The 15,045-nt window shown below is 42.4% G+C and overlaps 1 protein-coding gene across 1 annotated transcript in view; it reads left to right on the plus strand.

Moving 5' to 3' along the window:
- Positions 1 to 15,045, plus strand: part of LOC106056690 (O-acyltransferase like protein-like) — a 31,947-nt gene that overhangs the window by 4,697 nt on the left and 12,205 nt on the right. Inside the window, exons 2-5 of the mRNA XM_056042625.1 lie at positions 965 to 1,125; positions 1,691 to 1,790; positions 2,467 to 2,563; positions 5,647 to 5,954. Of these exons, the coding sequence (XP_055898600.1) occupies positions 965 to 1,125; positions 1,691 to 1,790; positions 2,467 to 2,563; positions 5,647 to 5,954 (666 nt within the window). The remainder of the gene's footprint in view (positions 1 to 964; positions 1,126 to 1,690; positions 1,791 to 2,466; positions 2,564 to 5,646; positions 5,955 to 15,045) is intronic.

Consider the following 15,045-nt stretch of genomic DNA (forward strand, 5'->3'; position numbering starts at 1 on the left):
TACAAAGCTTACTTACCCTGTCGGTCTGTCTGTTCAAAAAGTTTGTACGCGTTATTTCTCCGACACCCAATCTCGGATCAGGCGGATTTTTTTTCCAAATTATTTGTTTTACTTGACAACACAAGAAACAACCAAAAAAAAAAAACAATTAGTTAATTAACTATTGGTAATAAATTACTTTGTTTGGTATCACAAACAAGGGAAATAAATGGTACTTGAATGGAGTGGTGGGGGGAAAAGCTGAATTAGTCCCCTTTATAGATTGTCGTCTGAGGCTTATTACAAATGTAATTACTGATGACTGACTGATCCAAACTAATTGATATACTTAATATAATCTTTTATTTGTTTATTGGCGAAATTTTTTTATGTTAATTTTGCTTGTTAAGAAAGTGAATTTTTATTATAGAAATAGCTGTAACTTACATGAATATCAATTCCGAAACTCTAATTACCGAAAGACATATAGAAATTTTAAGCTATAACATAATGTCTACTCTGTGTACTGTATGATACTATATGTTGCGTATGCGCACTTTTCACCACTTACTTCAACTTTACTTTCACGTCAATAAACCTATCCCAACTTTCACAAAAAGAATATAAAAAAAACAAACTGTTTCAGACCTTGATATCTATGGGACAGAAAATGTCATTGTTATCTCACTTATTGATTCTGTAGTCACGGTTAACTAAGGTGCCATGTAGACAGTACAACGACCAACCGCTTTTATTTTCCCCCAACTAATGTCAGGTACTCATTAGAGCTGGGAGGACTCAAATATGCAAAAAAAAAAATGCTGAAATTAAAATTCCCAGTCTTCACCAGGATTCGATCTTTATTTTCAAACCTTCCTACAATTTTCCTTTCGTTTTTTTTAAATTGCAATTATGAATTGAATGTTGATATCACCAAATATTATCTGAACTATGACCTCTGAATGTATTATTACATTTGTCTCAGTTCTCGACTCATGGGGCAAGCCTGGTCCCTCACTACTGATGGGGCGAATACGTTTTGTGGGGAACTACAAACAGTGTAGGAGCGCCATGGCGCCGCCCCTGCCTGATGAACCGGGGAGTGGCTTTAAGGGAAACTACTGTGTCCTGAATATCGCAGTCAAGGTAAACAAAATGTTTTTATGCTGATGTTCAATCACCTTCTCACAATAAAAACTTAAATAATGTGGAATGTTTTCACCTTTAAGCTCATAGGGCAATGAAAGTTGACACCAACCAAATTAGTTATTTATTATTGTTGTTAGTGATTTAAGAAATCAGCTCAGTTTGGCAAACGAGATTGTGATCAAACAGTAATCGATTGTGCTAGTTGTCGCGTTTCTATCTATCTATCTATCTATCTATCTATCTATCTATCTATCTATCTATCTATCTATCTATCTATCTATCTATCTATCTATCTATCTATCTATCTATCTATCTATCTGTCTATCTATCTATCTGTCTATCTATCTATCTATCTATCTATCTATCTATCTATCTATCTATCTATCTATCTATCTATCTATCTATCTATCTATCTGTCTGTCTGTCTGTCTGTCTGTCTGTCTGTCTGTCTCTCTCTCTGTCTGTCTGTCTGTCTCTCTCTATCTGTCTGTCTGTCTCTCTGTCTGTCTGTCCATCTATCTATCTATCTATTTATCTATAATAAATACATTACTACCTTTAGGGTGTGTCTGGGCATGTTGGTCTTATTGGTAATCTAGAACTTGGTTCCTGTATGCCAGACAGCTGTACTGAAATTGAAATCACAGACATCGTCCAAGAAAGTAAGAGATTTTATACATTCTGAAACCTTTGGTGGAAATTTAAAGAAGACTCGTAATTGGCTTCTGTATTTTAGCTGAATTCTTATATCTTTAGTGATTTCGCGAATGTCATAAATATGTGCATTGATTGTTCCTGCAGGTATACCATTTCGAGGAGGTATAATGTCTCAATATAGACTATAGACGGTTGTGTGAAAAAGACAAAGTAGAATATTTCAATGCAACGGTACTCCTAGTCACAGAGTGCGAATTACACAAAGTAGCCAGTCCGAAAATCCGTCACACTCTTCCACAAGTCGACCGCCATTAGACACAAGAGCTGGAGTGGTGGCCTTTTCAAGAAGCGTGCAAAAAAATAAGATGAATAAATGTTTGCGTTAAATAGAGGGCAAGAGACCAGCGATCCATACCAAGAATAAAGGTGTGACCCAGCCCAGTAATGGGCTCACGTTGCGGAACCCTCAGACAGGACTACTTGTTTAGAGAACCCGGTCCACGCCTGTCTGCTGAGAGGAGGCCTTCTTAGTGATCATTGGAATTATGGGGCGCATTTTGGTGCCATTCCACTCCCCCCCCCTTTACGGACGTTTTCGAAGATCAGTAGTCCAGTAGGATTATACGAGAGGCAAGGACTCTAACAGCCTAGTCTAACTTGTTTCTTTATTTGCTCTCTCAGAACTCAAAACGTTCAATCTGTCATCAGAACTGAGTGCTGGGTCAACGGAGTGTCGGACAGACAAAAGGGAAGTGACAGGAGCGACAGCTGCCTCTATGTAAGTTTTTACATATTTTTTTTTTTTTTAGCAGCCACGAAATAGAAAAAGATGCTGTTAGATTTGACTGTCCGCCTGTCTCTCCGTCTGTCCCTCTCTATAAATTTTGTCATTTTACTAGATGTGTTGCTCTAGTCAAATGTTGGTATTCGTTTGTTAAAAATCTCAGGGCTTTATTTATCCTCGAGCTCTGAGCCTGAATTTATTCACAAAGTAACTACCCCTCGTTTCGTTGGTCGCCTTTAAGCGACTTGAATAAGAAACATTTTGTAACGAACATTCACAGCAACACTAAAAGTATGCTGTTGTTCAATTTGAAGATTATGAAAGGAATAATTTGAATATTTGAAAGGAGGCTCTCTAGTATTTATTTTTTTAGGAAACCTCAGAGAGTAAGGAGCGAGATATATATTTTCTCCGCGGCAACAATGCGATTGACTTAGAGAATTAATATGAGTTTTGTACTTGCTACATATATACATTTCACTTGGATTTATGTGAAGCTTGATGTGTATTTCTCTATGGCTCCAATTGCCAGCAAATTGTTATTTTATTTATCATGTAATAAACCAATATGTTGTCTGCAGACTAAGGACTTATTCAGTTCGTGATTATTATTAACTGTTGTGCTATAGCTGTAGTCCTACGATGTAACAAGTAGTACAGAAACTCAAGCAATATTAAGTCATCTTTAATCGTGGTAATAACGCACTATAAATGCAACACACGAAGTATTTACAGGCCTTAGGCCTCTTTTCTTTGCCTCTTTTTTGGTCTCTATATGTTTCTTTTTTGGTCTCTATATGTTTCTTTTTTGGTCTATATGTTTCTTTTTTGGTCTCTATATGTTTCTTTTTTGGTCTCTATATGTTTCTTTTTTGGGCCCTCCAGCCTCTTTCGTTTGCTTTTTTTTTTTTAATTTAATTTTTAATTGTAAGTTCTCACATTTCACAAACATTGAATCATAAAGAATTAAAGAGAAAATTTGAACATGATTAGCCTATACTTAATTACTTTACAAAAATATAATAATAGTAATGAAAATATTATTTAATAGCAAAGACATACTACATAACTATTGAAACCATCAGAGACAGAAAAATGATACAAGAATTAGCATAGCAACAACTATTTTTTTTTAAAGGAAACCTCAGAATTTGCGCTATTTAATTTTAGCTTTGTCATCATAGGAATCCTTGTGCCTTAGGCTTCTTTTCTTTACCTCTTTTTGGGGCTTTATATGCCTCTTTGTTTGGGCCCTCCTACCTCTTTTGTGGGCTTTTTAAAATTAATGTTATAAGTTCTCACATTTCACAAATATAAAATTAAAAAGAATTAAAATTAAACTTTGAAATATGATTAATCCAAACTTAATTAGTAATTAAAATAATGAATCTACTTAAATAGTAGGTAGAAAGTTCAAAATTAATGAAAACAAACAAAACTTGATCTGTCTTGTGAAGATTAGTCTCCGGACTTGGTTGACTGTTGATAAACTTTGAGACCATGTGATGAATATCTAATTGTCACCTGTTTATTATGTTTGTTTGCCTTGAAGATCTTGATGATATAAACTTGTGACATATGCAGGTCCGGAGGTGCCTTGATTATAATTCAAACACTTTAATAATCAATGAAGTAACAAAGTGCTGATATGTTTTTCTAGAGTTTTAATTGTTTAAAACTTGAACTTGAACTTGAAACAATAAATGTATGTACAAAGATATATAAATCAGATACAGGATTCAGTAACAATGATGAATAAAGTGAGTAAATATTTACTTTAAAACTAGCGACTTCTAAGTCTAACTTTCTCTCTCTCTCTCTCTCTCTCGTCACAAGCTAACACTCCTCCTTTTATATCTTTCCTTAGAACCATGACATCTCAATACCCATCCTTGACTCCTTGACCCGTTTACATTTAATTTTCCTTTTAATTGGTTCTGTAATTTAACCTACATTAATTATGTCTCTCTGCTGTACAGTCTTGAACTAAGTTTTAATCGGCGTCTTTCTGGCATTAAAGCGTGATTGCGCTGACCTGATTTGAGATAGGTAAACTGTCCTCATTTTGTGAACAATGAGATGTCACTAGGGATGTGAGACTAATGTAATTAATAGTTTGAGTATTTTTTTCTAGTTAATATTTCTCTCTTTTTTTTACATAAGAAAAACAATATTTTTTTTTTTAACTTTGAGGTAATATAATTAACTAGGCGACCGGCGGCGTGGCATACGCCGCTATTTTGCAGGGCCGGCCTTAGGCGCCTGCAACCTATGCGACCGCAGTGGGCTCCTCACTTTCATAGGACCCGCACTTTCATAGGTCCTGCTCTAATTCAAGGTGTAGCAATTATTAAATTAAACCATTTTATAACTTAAAAGAGATTTCCCGCGCCCTTCTGTCGATTTACCAGGAGCACTTTCATTGGACCAGCACTTTCATGAGACCCGCGCTAATTCAAGGTGTATAAACGATTAAATTAAACCAAATTATAACTTAAAACAGATTTCCCGTGCCCTCCTGTCGATTTACCGGAGCTCCTGGAAATCTTTCGAAATCGCAAAGTATACGAAAAAGTCCTTAAAATATACGGAAATATATACACAAAAAATTAGTTTAGTAAAAATTAGTTTAGTTCCTAGTCCAAACCTCCCGCTGGACAAAGGGGGATGGGAGCGGACAGAGTTTGATACATTTAAACGTCAGTCCATCGCGCAGCCAGTCATCCGTAGTGTGAACACTACTCTTGTTTTCTCGTGGACTATACGCAGAAATAAGAGAGTGATCTTTCCTTTACTCCTTACTACTCGTTTAAACTGTTGAGGGAAGGAGAGAATTATTCATATGGGGATACCTTAAATATATTTCTAGTTATAAAAGCAAGGTTATGTCAACATTCAAAGGATAACCTGTTCATAGCTCCTAAGTAACAACTAAACGCTGATTTTCTAAACATTTTAAATAAGCAGATATTCATCTTAAAATTGGTTTCTCTGTAGCAAATAAATCATGAAATTCGTGTGCTTCTTTACAACTTATCAAAAGATATAAAGTCAGTTTTGCTTTCATTGTGCTGCAGACTACTACTGACCGTCATTCTGATCCTGATGGTCAGTGGCACGTTGTTGGACATTGTCGTTTTGCAATGTCCGAAATGGAACTCCCAGTGTCAAGACCAGGACAGAGCAGAGCCGGGTGGAGAAAATAATTTCAAGCCTCACATTAAATACTGCCAGATTTCTATGGAGACTGACTTGTCTCAAGAAGAACAGACTGAGAAAGAGGACTCTCTCGCCGGGAGTGGACGAAGTAGGGTCGAGAAGCCAGTGATAGAGAGACGGGCCTCACTGTTGACAAAACGAGTTCATTTTAAAACGCCATGGCGAGGTAAGTGAGAACGGCAGCACTATGGGAGATAAACTGGTAGCACTATGGGAGATAAACTGGTAGCACTATGGGAGATAAACTGGTAGCACTATGGGAGATAAACTCAGAGCTTAGGCTCTCATCGGAGCTCAAACTATAAGCATAACAAGCCTGATCATTGGTTAAGCACTGTAACATAAGGGTCATGCTTTGTTTTACTTGAAATAAAAAAAAACAAATAATATAAATAACATTGAATCCAATCCTTATTTTCGTGAACTGTTAATAAATGAAAACAAAAACGTATAAGATAATTATAAAATAATCCATTTTATTACAACTCACTCCATGCAGATCTGTATGCATATTTTTATTACCAAGATTATATCAACTCACTCTGTCTATCTTGCTGGTAAAAAGTTTGTACTCGTAATGCACAACACACCCACTCTCTTACAAGCTTAAACTTCACACAATTATTCATTGACATAGACAAGATATTAATAAAATAAACGAACCAATTAGACAAATTAATTACTGGTAGTTCATTAATTTGTTTAACAAGGGAAACTAATACCTCATTATTTACAGATAAGGCTAATTTGTTGGGTTTAGTCCCCTTAAATAATTGTTAACACTATTTCTCCCTCACGCATTCTCCGATCAAGTCAATGCTTTAAACCAGTGATGCCCAAAATACGGCCCGCGGGCCACATCCGGCCCGCGACGTGGTTCCATCCGGCCGGAAAACATTAGTAAAAAGTGTAGATAAACTCCTCCCGTAAAAAAATAGTTTGAAAAAAAAAGTATCTTTCTCGACGTTAGGGTAAATAGATTGGTGCCGATAATATTACTGTTTTGTTTTATAAAAATTGAGTGTCTCTTTTAAAGGACATAAAGAGCTTTGTGAAATCAAAGACATAAATTAATAAGGCGCCATTTTTGGTTTCAGACGCGATTGCTAGATTTCACCTAGAAAGGAGAATTGATTGACGAGAATATTTACAAAAAAAAATAATTCTGACGGTGAATGCATAAAAAAGTGTTTTCTAGTAATGATGGAAGAACTGTGTTCTGAAACAAAGAATCCTGTTGATGTTGTCAACCTTTCTCTTAACACTACAAGGCGAGAGAAAGATATGGGTACATATCTCCATTCAAATATAACAAACAAACAAGTTTTCGAAATGTTTTTAATTGCCGCTGACGAGTCCATAAACATATCTCATACCGCTCAAATCTTGGTATTTATTCGCAGTAAAAAAAAGTTTTGAAATCAGAGAAGTTAGTAGCTATGAGGAGTTTGCATGTGACCACCACTAGCAAATTCCTGTCTAAGAATTTTTAACCATCACAATGGATCTTTCTCTTGCTTGGGAGAAATTAGTGGGAGTGACTACTGAAGGTGCAACAAGTATGGTTGACGCAAGAGTTATTAGGAAATTTGTTTAGTCAAATGGAACCGGGCCTCTATGGCTTCATTGAATTATTCACCAACAAAAATCTATGTGTAAGGAGTTCAGTTTGGACCATGTGATGATGATCATGTTCAGATTGAACAAAGTTCGTCGTTTCGAAAATCCATCTGCGGCCAATGTGTAAAGTGCCTAGACAGAGCTGCAACTGGAACTGATTAACTTACAAAGCTAAATGTCCCTGCGATTTAGATAGATAGTGGATTTCTACTCTGTATAGAATGCAGCACATTTCTAAATCTCTAAACTCTTCCTCTCTTAATTCACGATACCATCGTTGATTTGACCCCATTAAATTAAATTAAGTTTTGGTTTTAGAAAGTAAAACTTGTGTTATATAAAAATAGCATACATTCTGCTATAAATCTATACCAAAAGTAATGTTTTCTGATTATAAACAAAAATGATATTAAAGCTTATTCTTTTGACAGGGTAGAATGTACAAATGTGAAAAATGAACAATTCTGTCAGTACGTGGACAAATAATGACGGAGATAAAGAGTTAAAACAACCTTTAACGATGATAACAAGAATGACTTATTTGTGAGAACAAACCTTTTCAGCGATGAGTCGGATGACCTATTACGTAATCCTCTAACAGACTTACATATAGAGTTCTAGATTCAGGGCTCCAACTCGGCGTATTCTGCCGGATATTTAAAAATTGTCTTAGGATAGATAAACTTTCATAAATCATTGTAAATACGTAAGTACTAGAGTCACTGGTTTCTAATAGGCCTACAAATGGTTCATTGTCTATTTCCTGTTTTTTTTTTCTTTACTGTTTTGTTAATGTGGCCCGCGAGACGATTGTCGGAAATGAAAGTGGCCCGCCGACCAAATAAGGTTGAGCATCACTGCTTTAAACAATTATTTATTGTACCTAGCAAAACATGACTCAATAAACAAATATACACTTAATTAGTCAATTGATTATTGGTAATAAATTATTTTGTTTAATATCGAATAAGGGAGATAACTTGTATAGTATTGGTAGATATAGTTTTTAAAACGGAGTTCTTCCTCTTTAGATAAGCTTTGTTTGTTTTTTATGAAAGGATTTTTAAAAATAATTTGCTTGTTTTATCTATACTAAGACTCTTGTATTAAATATAGAGGAGGCAACTCAACGAGGGTTAACATTAAAAGACCATGAGAAAAACACAAAAGGATTCTAGTCCTTGAACGGGGACTTCACACAAGGATTCTAGTCGTTGCACGGGGACTTCACACAAGGATTCTAGTCGTTGCACAGGGACTTCACACAAGGATTCTAGTCGTTGCACAGGGACTTCACACAAGGATTCTAGTCCTTGCACGGGGACTTCACACAAGGATTCTAGTCCTTGCACGGGGACTTCACACAAGGATTCTAGTCCTTGCACGGGGACTTCACACAAGGATTCTAGTCCTTGCACGGGGACTTCACACAAGGATTCTAGTCCTTGCACGGGGACTTCACACAAGGATTCTAGTCGTTGCACAGGGACTTCACACAAGGATTCTAGTCTTGCACGGGGACTTCACACAAGGATTCTAGTCCTTGCACGGGGACTTCACACAAGGATTCTAGTCCTTGCACGGGGACTTCACACAAGGATTCTAGTCCTTGCACGGGGACTTCACACAAGGATTCTAGTCGTTGCACGGGGACTTCACACAAGGATTCTAATCCTTGCAGGGGACTTCACACAAGGATTCTGGTCCTTGCACACGCGGCGTTCCAGTACCACCTCATCGTGGTCGCCGCGTGAACACTCCGCTCTCTGGGAGTGGCCAAGGGTACTGGTTGCTTGCCGCTGATGAATGAGCAGCCGGCAAGTGTAAAAGGAACTCAAAGGGGTTATGTCTAGCCCCCCCCCCTGTGGGGCCCCGGGGCAACGGTTAGTAAGAGACCACGGGTTCTCCGAAAAGCGGATAGCGCTGGACACCAACTCGAGGGTTGGTCGGGTTCTCCTGGGGCTCGGCTGATTCGCGGGTCTCTCTTTGGGCAAAGACTGGACTGACTGGCGCGGCCTTAGCGGGCTGCGTCGGGCGGACCGGTTGGCGTCCACGAGCTAGGCTCTATCTAGCCCGTTCCCTGGCGCGCTAGTGGAGGAATCCGCCGCGACCAATGGCGACTCTGACACTGGGAATATCGAGAAATGCGCGCCCCCCCACTCCTGCCTTGCAGGAAACTTATATGCCAATCTGTGGCGGTGATTGTTTGGGCAGGTCTCTGCCTTGCCCTTAGTGGCGACATATGTATAGGCCATGCACGCTGCTGCATTAGAGCAGTAACTAAGGCCGCCAACGGCCTTAACCATACAACCATGATTGACACAAACACAGTAAAAAGCGGGCACGAGCAGACCCGAACAGGCTCCGTGCGCCGGGTAGTGGGCGTCAGGCCTGGACACGAAAAGTCAGCTACTAGTCGCCCCGCGACCTCGATGAGGGGGAATTTGTCAGGTCGTGAAAAGTCAGCTAAAATTCCTCCACCTAAGTCCTCTTCTCAACGAACACTGCATTCGTACCTCCTTCGGAGGTCCGATTCGAATAAGGTTGATGGAAGTCTGCCACAACCTCCTGCGGACCTAGATACACCGCAGGCAAATATGACTGGAAGCGAAATAGTGACGGGAGCCTCCGGCCCCCAAACAACCCAAATTGACACCAGTGGGATCCAACCCACTACAGGGACTAAGCCCATAAACACTAGGTCCCTCCTGATCTTACAAATTAACATCTGCGGGGTCATCCCAAAGGTGTTAGAGCTCTCAAAACTCCTCCACGAGAGGGCAATAGATGTGGCTTTACTACAAGAGACACTAACTGGCAAACGCAATGCCAGTATCACCGGTTATACTGCATTTAAATGCAAATGCACAGACTGCCGGGGGCTCATCACTTATGTACGCAACAATCTGGTTGCTACACAAGTCCCCGGTCCACGAGTGCATGGGCGTACCGACGCCATCACCCTCGAGATACATAAATTAGGGCGCAAACTCACGATAACTAATCTGTATAACCCCCCCCAAGCACGAAATTAGTCTCGAATATGACGGTACTAATATCAATTCTCACAACGTCATCGCAGGAGACTTTAATGCTAAGTCTCAGCAGTGGGGCTATGATTCAACCGACTCATCGGGACATAAAATTCATGAACTTCTAAATAATTCTAATTTGTTCTGTCTGCAAAATAAACATACTCCCCCAACTCTATACCATACCGGAAATGGCAGCCAATCTAGACCAGACCTTACTCTAATCACAGCTAATCTAGAATCACATACTCAGTTTCAAGTCCTAGATGACATTGGAAGTGACCATAGACCCATATTAGTCACAATTGCCCTCTCAGAGGCCAGTGGTGTAACCCCAAAAGCCCCGCGTAGATGGAGTTACACCAAGGCGAACTGGCCAGCCTACGAGGCAGCAGTCAACACTGCCCTTATGAATATTGCAGTGGAGGATAGGGACGTTGACATCATATACGGCGAATTAACAGCAGCTATGTTGGGTGCGGCCAAGAGGTTTGTCCCGCGGACTTATCCTGGCGTAAGGCAGAAACGCGTGTGGTCTCAGGAATTGAATAAGCTGGTCCTGAGACGTAAGCGAGCCCGGAGGCTTGCTGAACGGAAGGGTACCCCTGAAATCCGGCGGGAGTACAATCGGCTCTGTAGAGCCACGAGTGAGCTGGCCCGACGCGTCCGGTCGGACCATTGGAACGCTGCCTGCGCCGGGATGGATCTTCGGGATACCTCGAAAGCCTGGCGTCTTCTGCGAAACCTAGAGGCCAAAGACACAGCGCGAACGGCTGCCCCTCTATTGTCACCCGGAGGGCCGGTCTCGACGGTAACCAAAATGGCCGGCTTGTTGAATCGACATTTTGCTAAAATCAGCAAGCCCGAAAAGAAGTCTGCCATGTCCAAAGCCCTCAACAAAGAACGTAAGAGGCTCGAGAGGGAGCCGGATGAGCCGGAAAGCCAAGCAACGTGCAACGCGCCCTTCTGTCGTGCTGAGCTGGACAGAGCGATAGCTAAGTGCAAAAATCGAAAAGCTCCGGGGCCAGACAAGGTTACCCCCGAGATGGTAAAACACCTTGGGGGCATTGCGAGAGATAAACTCCTGGAGTTTATGAATCGAACCTGGGCAGAGTCCAGACTGCCCGGGGCCTGGAAGAGTGCTGTCATTGTACCAGTCCTTAAAAAGGGAAAAGACGCGACTAACGTGGAGTCCTACAGACCCATTTCACTAACCTCAACCCTTGGCAAAGTTGCTGAGCGAATGGTTAACGAGCGGCTAGTTTGGTGCTTTGAGAGTGCCGGTATCCTGGCGCCAGAACAGGCCGGCTTTAGGGCAGGCTTGAGCCCGATCGACCAGGTCACGACATTCGCACAGGAGGTGGCCGACGGGTTCCAGAGGTCCGAGAGCACATACGCGGTGTTCATAGACCTAAAACAGGCCTACGATCGTGTGTGGAAGCAAGGCCTCTATCTTAAGCTAAGAGCTATGGGTGTGCGGGGCAAAATATACAATTGGATACAATCCTTTCTGTCAGGGAGGAGCACACGTACAAAATACCAGCACTCCCTTAGCAAGCCAAAACAACAACTTAATGGCCTGCCTCAGGGCTCCGCCCTGTCCTGTACACTTTTCATAGCCTTTCTTAATGATTTGCCCAGCTCACTACGGTCCAAAAAACTGCTATATGCTGACGATATTGTCATCTGGTCAACCGGGAAGAAAGCCGACCAAATTCAGGCGGCACTTCAAGCAGACCTCCATACCATCTCCTCGTATTGCGACAAATGGCAGATTCAGATAAACGTTGCCAAAACGACCTGGTCCCTGTTCAGCCTAGGAATCGACATCCTTAAGGCTCCATTCGAGCTTCAACTCGGTGGGCTGCGACTCCAGCGTGAAAATACGCCAAAATATCTAGGGGTGACCCTGGATAGAAAACTGTCAATGCTCCAGCACGTCCAGGAAGTTGAACGAAAAGCCTCGGAGAAGTTAGCGTTATTAAGAAAGCTGGCCAGCACAAAGTGGGGTGCTAAAGCTGACATGCTACGCACATTGTATCTAGGGGCAGTCAGATCACAAATCGAATACAGCTATACAGTTCAAGTATATGCTAGTAAAACTGCCCTCGAATCACTCGACCGGGTACAAGCACAGGCTCTACGGTTCATTTGTGGCACCTTTAGGACAAGCCCAACAAACGCTGCTGAAATCTTTACAAACGTGGCACCCTTACATCTTAGGAGGGAGAGGGCAGTACTTACGGCCTACGAGCGCTATAAAAGGGGCGACTCTAGGCTACCTACCTCAATTTTAGTGCGACAGTGGAGAGAGAGGAACCGCATTAAAATGCGATCGTTCCTGCACATAGCGGCCAATTTGTCAAATACAGCTGGACTCTCCACTGATAGAATTCCTATTAGAAGAATCAGTACGTGCCCTCCGTGGAGGAGAATGCCGGCCCCACAAATAAACCTGTCCCTGTTAGGGCAAGAGGGAGCCACCAAGAGGCGATTAACACCTGCCATTCTCCAAAATTTGGCATCCATAACTATAAAATCCTACCCATCAGATGCCATATTTTGTTATACCGATGGGTCGGTAATGAGGGACCCCGATAGATCGGGGTATGGGGCCCTTATTGTCTACCCCGACCGGACTGACCCAGATAGGCTCTCTGGTCCATGCGGCTACGCTGCATGCTCCATGGATGCCGAACTTACAGGGATAACTAGGGCGTTCGAGGCCATTAGGGCCCGAATGCTCGAACGCGAGACTAACGCCACTACGGTGGTGTTGGTCACTGACTCTCGCTCCAGTCTCCTAGTTATGAGTGGCGGCGGGGGAGGGTCGCCCGTAATAGAAGAGGCAATCGGCGCCGCAGATAACATCCGCCGAGCTATTGGAGCTGTCGTTTATATGCAGTGGGCGCCTTCACATTGCGGCGTGAAGGGCAATGAAACGGCAGACGCCCTCGCAAGGGAGGGTGCAATGGCAGCCACACACCTCGAAGCACCAAGCACGTACTTACAAGCAACGGCACAAATACGAGCACTCATTCATGAGAAGTGGTTAAAGTCCTGGGAGGAATCCGACAGAGCACGTGGTGTCTGGCAGCGCATGCGTCACCCAGATCGCGACGATCCATGGTGGCGACTGAGGAGGTCAGAGCAGTCAATAGTTGCGCAGTGCAGGACGGAACACTGTCCTATTGGGGCATACTTTGCCCGGTTCCGCACTAACTTTGACTCCCGATGCCGTCACTGTGGAGAAAGCGTCGAAACAGTGTCGCATGTCTTGTACGAGTGTCCCCAGCTCCGCGAGCTAAGGGGGGACTTGCCTGTGCAGTCACTCGACTTGTATGGTAGCTATGAGGCACTACGCCGGACGGCTAAGTTTCTTGCCAGAGCACTACGGGAGGACTAGTCCTTCCTGCTCTGATTTTTCAATAGGAGTTCATCTCAGGTCCTTGCACAGGGACTTCACACAAGGATTTTGGTCCTTGCACGGGGACTTCACACAAGGATTCTGGTCCTTGCTCGGGGACTTCACACAAGGATTCTAGTCCTTGCACGGGGACTTCACACAAAGATTCTAGTCCTTAGTTATACCTTCGATGAAGTCCAGTAGGGAATCGGCGCCGTAGGCGCCATTATCCCGTTGATGGTTAGAAAGGCTTTTATCCAACCACCAGGCCTGGGCATGGGGCTCTTCACCCCTGTCCTGTCTGAGGGCTCCCAATGGTAAACGGCCATATCGGTTGACTGGGCCGGACCGGGCGCACCGTCCCCGCTCTCCTACCACTCGCTATAAGTGGTCGAGAACAATGCTAACTGCGGGGAGCTTGTCTCATATTCCTATACTGTAACCGCCACAATTCCTTGCGAAGGTCGCCAATCCAGGCTCCTGGTACTGATGACGACCCCCTTGTGGAACGGCGTGGCGGACTTTTTGGACTGGGTTGCAGGTTACTTGTTCCATCCCCACCCCTAATGAGATAAAAAAAAAAAAGGTCACCCAGGGAGACCTGCTAGAAGGCCTGGTTCGCTACTAGTTCTTTGCCTATCCAGTTCCACCCCTGGACGTTTCCACCGGAGGGCCACGCTGAGGCGACGGGTATATGGAATATCCTCCGTCTTAGTTACACCAGTAATTTCCTACCAAACCTTAATACAGACCGATACCCTTTCCACCGTAAAGATCTGGGTCCCTACTTCGGTTTTCTGGCTGCACAGGAGAATGGCATTTTTCTTGGTCCAGATCTCCAGACTCTATCAACAGCGTGATCATGTCCATAAGCACAGGTGCACGGCAGAATTGCAACAATATATTGATTTCAATGAGTGAATTTGTGTTATGTTATTTATAGTTAATTATAGACATTTACATAGTTCATAGAAATCAGAGTTCATATAAGAATTAGCGTTAGGATCGTGGCTGAAGGTAGGGTATATTTAATGCTAAGAACCATGATAACTATCTTGTTACTGCTAGAAAAAAAAAGGTAAAGTGCTCCTTTCAGACCCTGGGGGCAGATGATGTAAAGGTCAACTGTTTCTAGGGCCAACAGTTAACGAGGGTGCCATTGGACAGTACTGCGGCCAAGCACCTTTACTTTAACTAAG

The sequence above is a fragment of the Biomphalaria glabrata genome, chromosome 9, assembly GCF_947242115.1.
Source record: "Biomphalaria glabrata chromosome 9, xgBioGlab47.1, whole genome shotgun sequence".
In the NCBI taxonomy this organism is placed as follows: domain Eukaryota; kingdom Metazoa; phylum Mollusca; class Gastropoda; family Planorbidae; genus Biomphalaria; species Biomphalaria glabrata.